At 52.6% G+C, this 14,137-nt stretch overlaps 1 protein-coding gene across 1 annotated transcript in view; it reads left to right on the top strand.

Annotated features, from left to right (window-relative positions):
- TRIP4 (thyroid hormone receptor interactor 4) overlaps positions 1–13,370 on the top strand; it is a 47,228-nt gene extending 33,858 nt beyond the window's left edge. The window contains exons 12-13 of the mRNA XM_048519652.1: positions 2,349–2,451; positions 12,502–13,370. Coding sequence (XP_048375609.1) covers positions 2,349–2,451; positions 12,502–12,590 — 192 coding nt within the window. The 3' untranslated portion in view covers positions 12,591–13,370. The remainder of the gene's footprint in view (positions 1–2,348; positions 2,452–12,501) is intronic.
- Positions 13,371–14,137: the final 767 nt, after the last annotated feature.

The raw sequence follows: 14,137 nt of genomic DNA, 5'->3' as shown, positions 1-14,137 counted from the left end.
CCAAGGCCCTCCCCCCAAACGTGGGAGACCTGGAGAGGGACAGGATTCTACTCCTTCCCTAGCGGTCTCATTGCTGGTAAGGAAGTCCAGTCCTTGCCTACCTCTACCTCCAGCCTTTGACCTAGAAGAAGAAGAGGAGGAGTTTGGATTTATATCCCCCCTTTCTCTCCTGCAGGAGACTCAAAGGGGCTTACAATCTCCTTGCCCTTCCCCCCTCACAACAAACACCCTGTGAGGTAGGTGGGGCTGAGAGAGCTCCGGAAAGCTGTGACTAGCCCAAGGTCACCCAGCTGGCGTGTGTAGGAGTGCACGGACTAATCTGAATTCCCAAATAAAGCCTCCACAGCTGGCGGCAGAGCTGGGAATCAAACCCGGTTCTCCAGATTAGAATCCACCTGCTCTTAAGCACTGCAGTACACTGGCTCTCCAGCATGGGATCATCCCAAGGCCCTCCCCCCAAACGTGGGAGACCTGGAGAGGGACAGGATTCTACTCCTTCCCTAGCGGTCTCATTGCTGGTAAGGAAGTCCAGTCCTTGCCTACCTCTACCTCCAGCCTTTGACCTAGAAGAAGAAGAGGAGGAGTTTGGATTTATATCCCCCCTTTCTCTCCTGCAGGAGACTCAAAGGGGCTTACAATCTCCTTGCCCTTCCCCCCTCACAACAAACACCCTGTGAGGTAGGTGGGGCTGAGAGAGCTCCGGAAAGCTGTGACTAGCCCAAGGTCACCCAGCTGGCGTGTGTAGGAGTGCACGGACTAATCTGAATTCCCCAAATAAGCCTCCACAGCTCAAGTGGCAGAGCTGGGAATCAAACCCGGTTCCTCCAGATCAGAGTGCACCTGCTCTTAGCCACTGCTCTTACCCACTAGGCCACTTCTGCTCCTACAGTTATCCCTCCCACTTCGCAACTTCCCATATTGTGGTTTTGGCTGATCGCGGGTCAGCTGTGAACCCCACCCGCCAACACAAGGACCCCCTCCCCCCAAAGCAACCCCAGAACCACAGGGGGGGGGGGGTTTCAATGAAAAACTCCCCATGGCTGCTATCAAGGGGCCACTGACGCTACCTCCGGAACAGGCGAATAGAAGCCGAATCGCTGCTGTCACAAACAGCCCACCTGAGAAACCTGCAGCCAGAGGTGGGATCCAACCAGTTTTCACCACTTCTCCAGAAGTGGTTACTAATTTTTTCTGAGTGCCGAGAAGGGGTTACTAAAGCAACCTCCCTGCCCAATAGGGACTGGAGGTGCGTGTGTGTGCGGCGCCGCCACTGTTTGAATCCCACCACCATCGGAACCTGTTATTAAAATGTTTGGATCCCACCACTGCCTGCAGCCCTGCAAAAAAAATGTAAGCGGCTTTCCAGATTGCGGAGGGGTGGCCACGGCCACCGGGCTCCTGACCCCAGCGGTGTGGGAGGGACAGCTGCACTTGTCGAAAAAGCCACGGCGTTTTGTGTTCCCTTTGGCTGAACAGCTATTTTCACGCTAGACACAGTGTGGGATTTCCTGCAGGGAAAAGGAGCAGAAAAATACCTACTTAGTAATTAATTACCTGCAGTGTTAGCCTGACAGCTGCAGTGTTTTATGAGCCATGTCAGAAGTATGTCACTGCACGGAAAGGAAGGAGGAAGAGGCTGCAGAACGGGTCAAGTGACTTATGGCCGTCTCCTGCCTCTTTCTTCACTGCTCCTTCACCTCCTGATTTGTTACCGAACCAGAAGATCGGAGCCAGCTTGTGCACAAAGAGAAAATGGGGCGTGTTGGGATGAGGCGCCAGTTTATTCCCAGTGTTTACAGCGAGAGCAAGCCTGCTGTAGGGGTAAAGAGCAGGTGCGCTCTAATCTGGGGAACTGGGTTTGATTCCCCGCTCGGCCACTTGAGCTGCGGAGGCTTATCTGGGGAACCGGATTAGTTTGTGCGCTCCCAACACATGCCAGCTGGGTGACCTTGGGCTAGCCACAGTTCTTCGGAGCTCTCTCAGCCCCACCTACCTCACAGGGTGTTTGTTGTGGGGGGAGGAGCCCCTTTGAGTCTCCTTACAGGAGAGAAAGGGGGGGATATAAATCCAAACTCTCCTTCTTCTTCTCGATCATTTTTAAACTGGAGGTGTTAAAAATTGAACTTCCCCCTATTAAATTTTCCATTGCTCTGGGCAGCATCCAGCATTGGTTTCCGCAAGGTCTGTGTAATTCTTTGGACAACTGCATGGGTGCGAAGTGCCACCAAGTCACCTCTAATACATGGCGACCTACGAACCAATGGCTTCAGTTCCCCTTCTTTTAAATGCACTCATTGTTCCTGAGTGATCCACACACAGTTTTCTTTCTCTACATTTTTCTCTTCTAGTACCCACAACTGAGCCAGGAATCGGCTTCCCCGTTCGCCTTTATCTGCTCGAATCCTCAGGAGATGGTCGTCAAGTTCCCCGTCAAAGGCAAACACAAAATCTGTAAGTCCTGATTCTCTGCTGGTGCTTCTTGACGTGGGCTCTCGGCGGGCTGCGACTCTCGCTTTGTGACCTTGAAGCCCCCGCAGCGAGTGGCGCTTCTGTGCTAAAGCAAAGGCCTCTCGGATCTGTGCTGCCCCTTTTTCCTCCAGGGTTTCGCTTCCTTCAGAGTGTACGACCCTGGCTAATATTGCAGGTAGGATCGCTGCCTCGTAAGCAGGTAACCCCGGTTTAAAAACCAACAGATCGAGGAAAGGTAGCCACCTTTCTGGAGGAGGCGCAGGAAAAGGCAGAACCGTTTCTTCTTTGCGGAACGAGTCTGGAAGCAGAGGTGCGGAGGATCGAACCTGGGGCCTTCAGCGTGCGAAGCAGACGTTCTGCCGCTGAGCCGGGCTCTCAAACAGAAGTCTTTCACACCGCCTGAGCCTTGTTTCTGGGAGTTTCCAGGGACTGAACCCGCGGCCTGCGTGCAAAGCACATGCTCTGCCACGGCCCTCCCCGTGCAGCTGGTTAGAACTGGATGCCTGTAACAGATTCCAACCAGCAGGCAGTTGCAAGCTGCCCAGCCCTTAACAGTGTAACACCTGGTGAGCGGGCTTACCTCAGCAATTTTTTCGGGGAGGGGACGGTGGGGGGGGGAGCCGCTTTCTAGCCCCTTTCTGTGCAGCGCAAGCCAATTCCTCAAGCCTCCCGTGATCCAAACTTCCGTCCTTTTCCAACCGCAATCGATCGCCTGTCTGCCAACCACCGCCCCCCAAATATCTCTCCAGCTCCAGCTGCAGTCGCTGCTTACAGCCTCGGCTCGGTGCGTTTATCAAATCAGCGTCTCTTCTGAGCCTGGCGGTGCGAGCGATGGGTGGCTGGGCTTGCAAGGCTCCTTGCTTTATTTTGTTGGCTTCCGCACAGCAGAATGTGCCTTTGTGCTGCCAAAACAAACCCTTCCCAAGTATATCACAGCATGTCCTTCTCCCCCCGAAGTGGCAACTTCCTGCTTGAAGAAGGAACGGCTTCGGCAGACTGGAAGGAGATTGCCCACGCCAGAGGATGGCCTGCCTGCCTGTTTGCATTTCTCTCGCCTTCCCTCCCTTGGCTTGCTCCCTCTCCGCAGGGGTGGGCAACTAGAACCGGCAGGGTACTTCACTCCTGGAGTAAGCATGCCGGTCGTTCCAGGTTGTGAAGAAATAGAGATGAAAGGATGCTGGCTGAGAAGCCTGTAGCCTTTGATCGCAGCTGTCTGCTGTGCCTTGAAGTAGTAGTTTGGATTAATACCCCACCTTTCTCTCCTGCAAGAAGACTCAAGGTGGCCTACAAGCTCCTTTCCCTTCCCCTCCCCACAACAGACACCTGGTGAGATAGATAGGGCAGAGAGAGTTCTGAGAGAACTGTGACCAGCAGGAATGTAGGAGCGCGGAAACACATCTGGTTCACATGATAAGCCTCCGCCACTCAGGCGGAGGAGCGGGGAATCAAACCCAGTTCTCCAGATTAGAATCCACCTGCTCTTAACCACTATACCACGCTGGCTTTGGTCTGTCAAATGCAGTCGTGTCTACACTAACCAGCAGCGGGTCTCCAAGGTTTCAGGTCGACATCTCTCCCATCAGCTACTTCGTGATCCGTGAAAGTGCAGGGGGCGGGGATGGAACTTGGGACCTTCCGCATGCCAAGCGCTCAGCCGTGGCTCCTCCCCTGATGTACACGAATACGCAAACCAGACCCTTGACCCATCAAAGTCAGTATTGTCTACTCAGGCCAGCAGCTGCTTTTCGGGTTATCAGGCCAAGGTCTCTCACATCACCCACTGCATCACAGGTGTCAAACTCCAGATGTTCATGAACTACAATTCCCATCAACCCTCGCCAGTATAGCCAATGCTCATGTTGGGAGGGACTGATGGGAATTGTAGTTCGTGAACATCTGGAGGGCCGCGAGTTTGACACCGCTGCACTACATGGTCTTTAACTGGAGATCCTGGGGATCGAACATGCGGCCTTCGGCATGCAGAGCAGACGCTCTGCTACGGAGCCACAGCGCCTCCTTGATGCACCCCATCAGGTTACTCCGCCTTCTCTACCAAGACAAAGGTTACTCCTCCTCCTTGCAGAGTCCTTTGTACACCACAGCTCAGCTAACGGCAATCCACCATCCCTGGGCCTCTTTGAAACAAGTCAGACTTGCCCAAGGGCAGGGGTCTGCAACCTGCGGCTCTCCAGATGTTCATGGACTACAAATCCCATCAGCCCCTGCCAGTGGCCGTCTTGAAGAGATCAATTGGCATCTTGACAAATGTAATCCTTAAAAACCAGGTCCGTCGGTTAGGTCAACTTCTTGGGAATGTATCTCTGTGCTGCCTGCATAATCTTCAAGCATCCCTGCTTAAACCTGTCTTTATTCTTGCTATTGCCCTGGTCTGAAAGGAAGAATGTATTGAGCAACACCATGTAGGTGTGAGGGTCCAGTTGCCGATTCTTTCTGATGCCAACATCTATTCCCGTGGTGGCGAACCTATGGCGTTCCAGATGTTCATGGACTACAGTTCCCAATTGGCCATGCTGGCAGGGGCTGATGGGAATTGTAGTCCATGAACATCTGGAGAGCCGCCGGTTGCAGACCCCTGCCCAAGAGTCAAGTCAACTTTATTGTAGAGCTGTAGACTGGGGTGCAGCTTCAATAGACTGGGGTGCAGCTCCCATTCATCTGGGCAGGATTGGCAAAGAGCTACACAGACGGCCTCCCTTTTTTTTGCAATCAGGCAAATGTCGGGAGGTTTGCTTCCAAGGCATCGGTGGCTCTGTTGCTTTTTGGCTTGTAAAAAAAACAGATTTCTCCCTCTCGGAGAAAGCGAACAGGCACATCTCCTGGGATGGCCGTCCTATGAAGCCGCAGCTCGGGCCTGGGGCAAAACGCATGACAAGTGTGATTTCCTGTATCTCGAGCAGCAGCAGCAGCAGCCGTGGATTGATGGCAAGGGCCAGGGGAGGCAAGGTGGAGACGACCGGGTGCCGAGCACGGCAGTGGGAGAAATCCGTCTTCCTGTGTGAACAGCGCTTAGAACAACCTGGGGGAGAGGCTGGGATCTCGGGTGCATTGGCTGATGGGGAAGGAATAGCAAACAAAGCTGCTGGAAAGAAGAAGAGTTTGGATTTATACCCCCCTTTCTCTCCAGCAAGGAGACTCAAAGGGGCTTACAAACTCCTTTCCCTTCCCCCCTCACAACAAACACCCTGTGAGGTGGGTGGGGCTGAGAGAGCTCCGAAGAACTATGACTAGCCCAAGGTCACCCAGCTGACGTGTGTTGGAGTGCACAAGCTAATCTGGTTCCCCAGATAAGCCTCCACAGCTCAAGTGGCAGAGCGGGGAATCAAACCAGATGAGAGCGCACCTGCTCTTAACCACTACACCACGCTGGCTGGGCCCCTGGGTGCATTGGTTTGCTGGGGAAGCTATAGCAAACAAAGCTACCGGAAAGGAGCAGGGCGACTCGTCGAACGCACGCACGCCCCGTCGCAAATACGCGGCTTATCAGGGGACAGTCACTTGTGTCATGTTGACTTCCAGCCGACAAGGCACTTGGGCAGTGATCCTCTCTTAGCCGCCTGGAACAAAACACCATAATGTTGTTAGTATCTCCCCCTTCCCCCTTCTCGTTGTACCCAGTGAGTGACGTAAATGTGGAATTCGCAGCTAGGGGATTTAGCAATGGCTTCAAGCTTCGGAGCGTTAAAAGGGGATTAAACTGTTTTATGGAGGAGATGTCTGTCAGTGGCTACTAGCCATGGGGTCTAAAGGGAAGGCCCACATTCAGAGGCAGGTAGTCTCTGAATCCCAATGCCGGGAGGCAATATCAAGGGAAGGCCTTGGCCTCTATGCCTTGTTCTAATCTGGAGAACGGGGTTTGATTCCCCACTCCTCCACCTGAGTGGCAGAGGCTTATCTGGGGAACCAGATGTGTTTCCACACTCCTCCGTTCCTGCTGGGGGGCCTTGGGCTAGTCACAGTTCTCTCAGGACATTCTCAGCCCCACCTACCTCACAAGGTGTCTGTTGTGGGGAGAGGAAGGGAAAGGAGCTTGTAAGCCACCCTAGGCCCCTTCCGCACACGCAGAATAATGCACATTCAATCCACTTTCACAATTGTTTGAAAGTGGATTTTGCTCTTCCGCACAGTAAAATCCAGCTTCAAAGTGCACTGAAAGTGGATTGAAAGTGCATTATTCTGCATGTGCGGAAGGGGACTCAGAGAGTCTCCTTACAGGAGAGAAAGGTGGGGTAAAACTCCTCCTCCTCCTCTTCTCCTTTGCCTCCTCTTCCTCCACTATGTGAGGCAGGATGATGGACTGCTGGTCCAATCCAGCAGGGCTCTTCTTACATTCTCTCCTGGACAAAATCCTACTGTTAGTTTTTTTGTTTTGTTTTAAATCACTCCTGCGTCTGCAGTTTTTGATAGGCCCACGTTTGTGACCAGGGCAGTAAAATCCAGCCATTCCGATTAGCTCGGGGATTGGCGTATACTTGGCGTGCTCAGCAGGGGTTCCGAAAAATACCATATGGTTTATTTTAAGCGGGGAGAAAAACCACGGGGGAGGGGGGGGGAGATTGATGAGGACTGAGCATGCTCACTTTGCTCCAGGAAACCTGGGACGTTCCTGGTGGCTAAGCATCCGTTAAAAGGGCAGGAAGGAAAAACAGGCATTCTGTCCCAGATCTGCAGCCTCTTTCCCCTTTTAGCATCTTGGGACAGGGGAAGAGATTCGAAGCGAACTGTGCATTCCTCAGTCTCCGCTCCCCCACAGCGCGGAGAAGTCAAACATTCCCTTCTTGGAAGATGTCACTTGAGTTGAAAGGCTGCTCCAGCTGTTTCCTGACCACGGGAGCTCCATACCTCAGCTGTCGAGCTAGAAACCTTCCACGCCTGTGAACAGTCTCAGCGCGAAGCTGTCGGCGGAACGTGATGCGGATAATTTTTGCGCCCTTTTGCTAAACGGCCCCTCTGCTTCCATGGTTACAGGATAGGCGGGCGGAGTGCTGGACCGCAGAGAAAAGTAGCAAAGTCAAAAATCCTGGACGCTGTAGCTCTTTAAGTAACATATACATTACCAATAGGTAGTTGATAAAGGGTGCTTTGACTTTCAAGAGGTCATAACTTGAAAATCTCGTTGGTCTGTGGGGTGCTTCTGAACTTGAGAGAACCAGCGTAGTGTAGTGGTTAAGGGCAGGTGCCCTCTAATCTGGAAAACCGGGTTTGATTCCCCGCTCTGCTACTTGAGCTGTGGAGGCTTATCTGGGGAACCAGATTAGCTTGTGCACTCCCACACACGCCAGCTGAGTGACCTTGGGCTAGTCACAGTTCTTCGGAGCTCTCTCAGCCTTACCCACCTCACAGGGTGCTTGTTGTGAGGGGGGGAAGGGAAAGGAGATTGTAAGCCCCTTTGAGTCTCCTTGCTGGAGAGAAAGGGGGGATATAAATCCAAACTCCTCTTCTTCCTCCTCCTCCTCTTCCTCGGGCCCGTAGCTTCCCTCTGACAGGCTGGGACTGTTGTAAGATGATGTATCACACAGGTGTCAAACTCACGACCCTCCAGATGTTGTGGACTACAGTTCCCATCATCCTCTGCCAGCATCATGCTGGCAGGGGGTGATGGGAACTGTAGTCCACAACATCTGGAGGGCCGCGAGTTTGACACCTATGATGTATCAGCATATAGTTCCAGCTTCTGCTTTGATGCACAGCTGTCTGGACCACCCTTTTCCCACATCCTCCGACAGACGATGAAGGGTCCTTGTTGAGAGATATTTACGGGGCAGGTCATCTGCCTCGGTGGGTTTAAATGCGGGTTTCCAGGCTTTTTCAACATCCAGAATTTCACTGTCTTTTGACAGACGTTTCGGATGGGCTGCCATGCGAGACGGAACTACTCGCATTTCACCCCAAACATACCACAGGAATGTCCTTCCCCTCAGATGCACCATGAAGATTTGCACCAATGTACATTCTTGGGGTGGGCTTTGTTTTCAGTCTCCGGGCAAGAGGGCTGGGAATTATTTTGATATCACATCATCGCGCGACGGCGGTTTTTGTCTCGGCACCCCGATGAATTGTAACTCATTTCGAGGGGAGGCAGTTGAAGGCTGGGGTTATTTACAACACAGTCTCAGCGCTACAGGAGGTGTTGAATATAGGTTGCGTTCCCAGAAAGCAATTACTACCAACTTCATGTAGCAACCGGTCTTGAGATTCAAAACGCTGGTGGTTTCTTTTCGAATCTGAGTGTTTTTCTCCCCTTCAGAATTAAAAAAATTGAGACTTGTACTTTTTTGAAGAAAAAAAACTCTTAATAGAGATGGGTTTCCTCTTCCAAAATACTCAGGGGCATCTGATGGTTGCTGGGCAGCAGATTGAGGATGGGCAGAAGGAAATAATCCTTCAGTCCACAAGCAATTAAAATGTGGAATTTGGTTCCAGGGGAGGTGGTGTTGGCTGCAAGCATAGACAGCTTTAGAAGGAGATTAGACAGACAGACAGGAAGAGGAGGAGGAGTCTAGATTTGCAACCCTCCTTTCCCTCCTGTAAGAAGACTCAAGGTGGCCTACAAGCTCCTTTCCCTTCCTCTCCCCACAACTGACACCTTGTGAGGCAGGTGGGGCTGAGAGAGTTCTTGAAAGAACGGTGACTAGCCCAAGGTCACCCAGCAGGAATGCAGGAGTTCGGAAACACATCTTGTTCACCAGATAAGCCTCTGCCACTCCGGTGGAGGAGCGGGGAGTCAAACCCGGTCCTCCAGATTAGAATCCACCTGCTCTTAACCACTACACCACGCTGCCTCTCTGGACCCTGGGCAGCCTTTCCCAATCAGACCAGACAGTACTAGGCTAGATGAACCAGAGCCCCTGACCTGGCTTGAGACAGTTATATGGTAATCGTGTGAAGGGTCCGCCGAAAAAGGAGCTGGGCTTACGGTACCAGCCTGCACTTGGGACATTCTTTCAACTGCATTTGATACAAGGACTCTCCATGTCTTCCCGCCCAGTCCCTGCACCTTTAAGAGGGCGTGCTGCTTTATCTAAGGGACCCTTGCTGGTTTGTAGACTCTTGTTACTGAGAAGGTATCGAAACATCTAGCATGTGCTTAGAACAAAGCATAACATTGGAAGAAAGGGGCATTTAAGAGTCTTGCTGATCTGAACGTGCATTTAGGAGGCCGACCGAGCTATGTGTAGGTTGCTACTTGTCTTCTGCCCTCCCCCCCCCCCCCGAGAGCCAGCGTGGTGTAGTGGTGAAGAGCAGGTGGATTCTAGTCTGGAGAACTGGGTTTGATTCCCCACTCCTCCACCTGAGTGGCGGAGGCTTATCTGGTGAACCAGATGTGTTTCTGCACTCCTACATTCCTGCTGGGTGACCTTGGGCTAGTCACAGTTTTTCGGAACTCTCTCAGCCCCACCTACTTCACAAGGTGTCTGTTGTGGGGAGAGGAAGGGAAAGGAGCTTGTCGGCCACCTTGAGTCTCCTTACAGGACAGAAAGGTGGTGTGTAAATCCAAACTCTTCTTCTTGTTGTTGTTCTTCACCTTCGCAGATGTGAGTGACTCTTCTGTCTCTGTCGTGAGCATGATTTCCTGGGTGATAATGAAAAAGCAGGGGTCTATCTGTCTCTCTGATGTCGTGGGCTGTAAGTCGTGTCACCAGTGTCAGTGAAGCTGAGTGGGTGTGTCCAGGTAAAGTAGAGCCGTTCAGTCATTCTGCCGTGGGAGGATGAAACAACCCACACACGGGAAGCGCGTATTCCGGAGGTTATCGTGGCCTGAGAAATGACAAGGAGTAACAGGCCTTGACACTCTGTGCCATCCGGAAGGGCACCCCCCCCACTCCCAACATAATCGATCAGCTCGCTCGCTGTGTCCCCAAACTCAGTCATGCCGATGTGACCAATCAGTCTGGCCGGCTTGGCTCGTGAGGTGGCGTCACCCGTGTCTCCGAGGGGGCCAGGGTATCGCTAATGAGTCGCCGCTGGTTATGGATGAGCGTGTCTCCAGTCGAGCTCCTGCGCCCTGACCGAGCAGAGATCAATGGGAGCCAGACTCCTCCTGATAAATGCTTCTGTCTCCAGCCGTGGACGGGGGAGCGCAAGAGCAGCTGTTGCTTCACGCTGATTAAAAGAGGACAAATCGCAGCAGAAAAGGGGGCGACGGCGGACGCAGCTGGGCTGCGAAGGCCAAGGGAGCAGGGCAAGGACATGTCGAAACACCGCTTGGTTTTCTCCTCCGGACCACGTGCAGGCCCCTTTCCCAGTGCCACGGGCTCAGGAGAGGAAGGCGTGGCTTGTGTGTACCACGTCTGCATTTGGGAATCGATTCTGCCCTGGCCAGTCTTAGTTCACAGATGTAACGTGGGAGGCCGAAGCGAGTGGCCGTGGCTGGCAGTGGCTGCTAAGCGTCGGGGAGGTGCTGTGCTGGCTGGAAGAATCACAGCTATTGATCGGCTGGCCCTTTCGGAGAGGGAGTGAAGTTCGCCACCAGCATCGATGGCCCCGGCTGGCTGCTCCCCGGCGCGTCCCATCGTGTGGCATTCTTGTTGGGCCCACCTGTTTGCATCTCTGCCGCTTTCTTGGTGGCCTCTTATGGCCTCTTATTCCCTCTCTACCTACCAGTGGATTGCTGTGGACAACTGCAAAGGCACTTGGGAACTTTCAGTGCTCGCGTGCTGTTTTTCATTGACTGGGCTTCTTCGCTTCTCCCTCTGAAATCCCTCCGAAATCCAAACTCTTCTTTTTCTTCTCCTTCTCCTTCTCCTTCTCCTCCTCCTCCTCCTCCTCCTCCTCTTCCTCCTCTTCTCCTTCTCCTTCTTCTCCTTCTTCTCCTTCTCCTTCTTCTCCTCCTCCTCCTCCTCCTCCTCCTCCTCCTCTTCTTCTTCTTGTGGTCCGGTTGCCCTGAGGGGCTGCTGGGCTGTGAATCCCTAGCAAGATAGCCTTGAAACCGGCAGGGACCGGAGGGGGTGACCATGAGGAAAGTGGGAAGTCGGGGATTGGAGGAGACGAGGAAGAACCGGCAGCTTGTGATGCTCTGGAGCACAGGTGTCAAACTCGCGGCCCTCCAGATGTTATGGACTACAGTTCCCATCACCCCCTGCCAGCATCATGCTGGCAGGGGATGATGGGAACTGTAGTCCATAACATCTGGAGGGCCGCGAGTTTGACACCTATGCTCTGGAGAACTTGGGCGGCTGCAGCAGCACTTCCTAGCTGCGGACTCTGACCTTGTGAACTCTGACCTTGGGAGGGCATGGCCTTTGTGTGGGACCCAGTTGCTTCCAGCGTGCTCTTTGTCAAACTGTCTGTTGTGTTGAGTTGTGCTGTAGACATCTCTCCCTGCCCCCCTTCCCCATGCCTGTTTTTTTGGGCAATTGTCTTCAGGCTTACCTGAGCGCCTGGGTCTGCTTTGTAAGCCAGGGAAGAGACTGCTTTCCCCCTTGCAGCTGGGAAAGCGTGGGCGGGCGGCCTGGGATGTTAATTTCCATTCCACCACCACCACCCCAACTTCACTCCTCTCCACTTTCTATTCCTTGCCTCTTGCATCGTGCAGCCCAGCTCTCTTCACCTCCCTTTTGGAAATGCCCAGCTCCGGAAACAGGTAAATCGAATGTGACAAGAACTCGCTAGCTGGGAGATCTCCTTGCCTGCAGCTGATTTACATTGAAAATAACCTTCTTTTTAAAGTACTCACAACATTCTTCCCTTTCTTTCTTTCTTTCTTTCTTTCTTTCTTTCTTTCTTTCTTTCTTTCTTTCTTTCTTTCTTTCTTTCTTTCTTTCTTTCTTTCTTTCTTTCTTTCTTTCTTTCTTTCTTTCTTTCTCTCTTTCTCTCTTTCTCTCTTTCTCTCTTTCTCTCTTTCTCTCTCTTTCTCTCTTTCTTTCTCTCTTTCTCTCTTTCTCTCTCTCTTTCTCTCTTTCTCTCTCTCTTTCTCTCTCTCTCTCTCTCTCTCTCTTTCTTTCTTTCTTTCTCTCTTTCTCTTTCTTTCTTTCTTTCTTTCTTTCTTTCTCTCTCTCTTTCTTTCTTTCACAGGGAAGCTGGATCCAAAGGTTCACCAGGGAGCGAAGAAGGGGTTAATGAAGCAGAAAGCAGCCGCAGGAGCCATGGGGTTGGAGCCCTGACTCCCCTGCAACCTTGTGGAAGGACTGATCTTGGGGCCGATTGTTGCCGCTGCAGGAGCTGAGGCCCGGAGGACATGCACAGGGTAGGGAGGGGTGGGGATTATGGCAGACAGGTGGAGGGAAAGGAAAGGGAAACGTGGTTCATAGCGTACTAGAACAAAAACGATAATTAAAGAGAGGGACGAGGGGCCAAGCCGAGGGTGCCCTTTTGCGAGGAGGGTAAAATTACATGCAGCCGCTCCCCCCGCAGTTGGCTGACTTTTAGGTCTGGCCAGAGCTGTGCCAGAGGTTCCGATTGTCTCCCCCTGTCTCGGAGCCAAGCGTCTGTTGGCGCAGTTTTGTGCCTGGCATGATTTCCGGCTTGGCGTGCTGCCGAGGAGTCGGATTGCGGCATCGGAACGTTCTGCCTGTTGGAGCACCTGGACGGGGGAACGGGGAGGATGTGCCGTCCAAGCCGGCGGCGCATCTTGCGTGGCTGATAAAACTGGCTCCCAGAGTTGGGTCAAAGGGCCCGTTCTGCGTCACCCCTTTGATTAATTTCCAAGCTAATGACAGGGTAAAGAGGACAGGGGTAGAGTCTGGTCGGCCTCCAGTTCTCTGCTTCCATGGTTTCTTCAGCCAACATGTCTGAACATCACCACTTTGTTTACTATTAAAGATGTATACACTCAAGCGAACTGGCCAGCCAAACGGTGTAACCGGTTCCCAGTCAACTGGATACGTGGGTATAAAATCCCACAAATTACAACCAGAATAAAAATTATTCCCTGTTGCCTTTAACTGTATGTGTCCCATATTCTCTGCAGTTTCTTCTATGCGCTGCACAGCAAAGAAGACCCACAAAGGTTTTCTTGTTGAGTCATGCTCTTGAGAGCCAGTGTGGTGTAGTGGTTAAGAGCAGGTGGATTCTAATCTGGAGGACTGGATTTGATTCCCCACTCCTCCACCTGAGTGGCCGAGGCTTATCTGGTGAACTAGATGTGTTTCTGCACTCCTGCATTCCCGCTGGGTGACCTTGGGATAGTCACAGTTCTTCAGAAGTCAGCCCCACCTGCCTCACAAGGTGTCTGTTGTGGGGAAAGGAAGGAAAAGAAGCTTGTAAGCCCCCTTGAGTCTCCTTACAAGAAGGAGGAGGAAGAGGGGGAGGGGCAGGGGGAGGGGCAGGGGAGGATTTATATCCTCCCTTTCTCTCCTGTAGGAGACTCAAAGGGGTTTACAATCTCCTTGCCCTTCCCCCCTCATAACAAACACCCTGTGAGGTAGGTGGGGCTGAGAGAGCTCTGAAAAGCTGTGACTAGCCCAAGGTCACCCATTTGGCATGTGTGGGAGTGCACAGGCTAATCTGAATTCCCCAGAGAAGCCTCCACAGCTCAAGCGGCAGAGCTGGGAATCAAACCCGGTTCCTCCAGATCAGAGTGCACCTGCTCTTAGCCACTGCTCTTAGCCACTACGCCACTGCTGCTAAGTATGAACCCAAACTCTTCATCTTCTTTTTAAACTTCTCTTGGCTGCAAACCTGTTTTGCAGGGTGGTGGAGGAGAAGGCTG

This window comes from Sphaerodactylus townsendi, linkage group LG17 (genome assembly GCF_021028975.2).
Source record: "Sphaerodactylus townsendi isolate TG3544 linkage group LG17, MPM_Stown_v2.3, whole genome shotgun sequence".
In the NCBI taxonomy this organism is placed as follows: domain Eukaryota; kingdom Metazoa; phylum Chordata; class Lepidosauria; order Squamata; family Sphaerodactylidae; genus Sphaerodactylus; species Sphaerodactylus townsendi.
The sequence above is the reverse complement of the archived record's forward strand: the minus strand, read 5'-3'. Positions and strand labels throughout refer to the sequence as shown.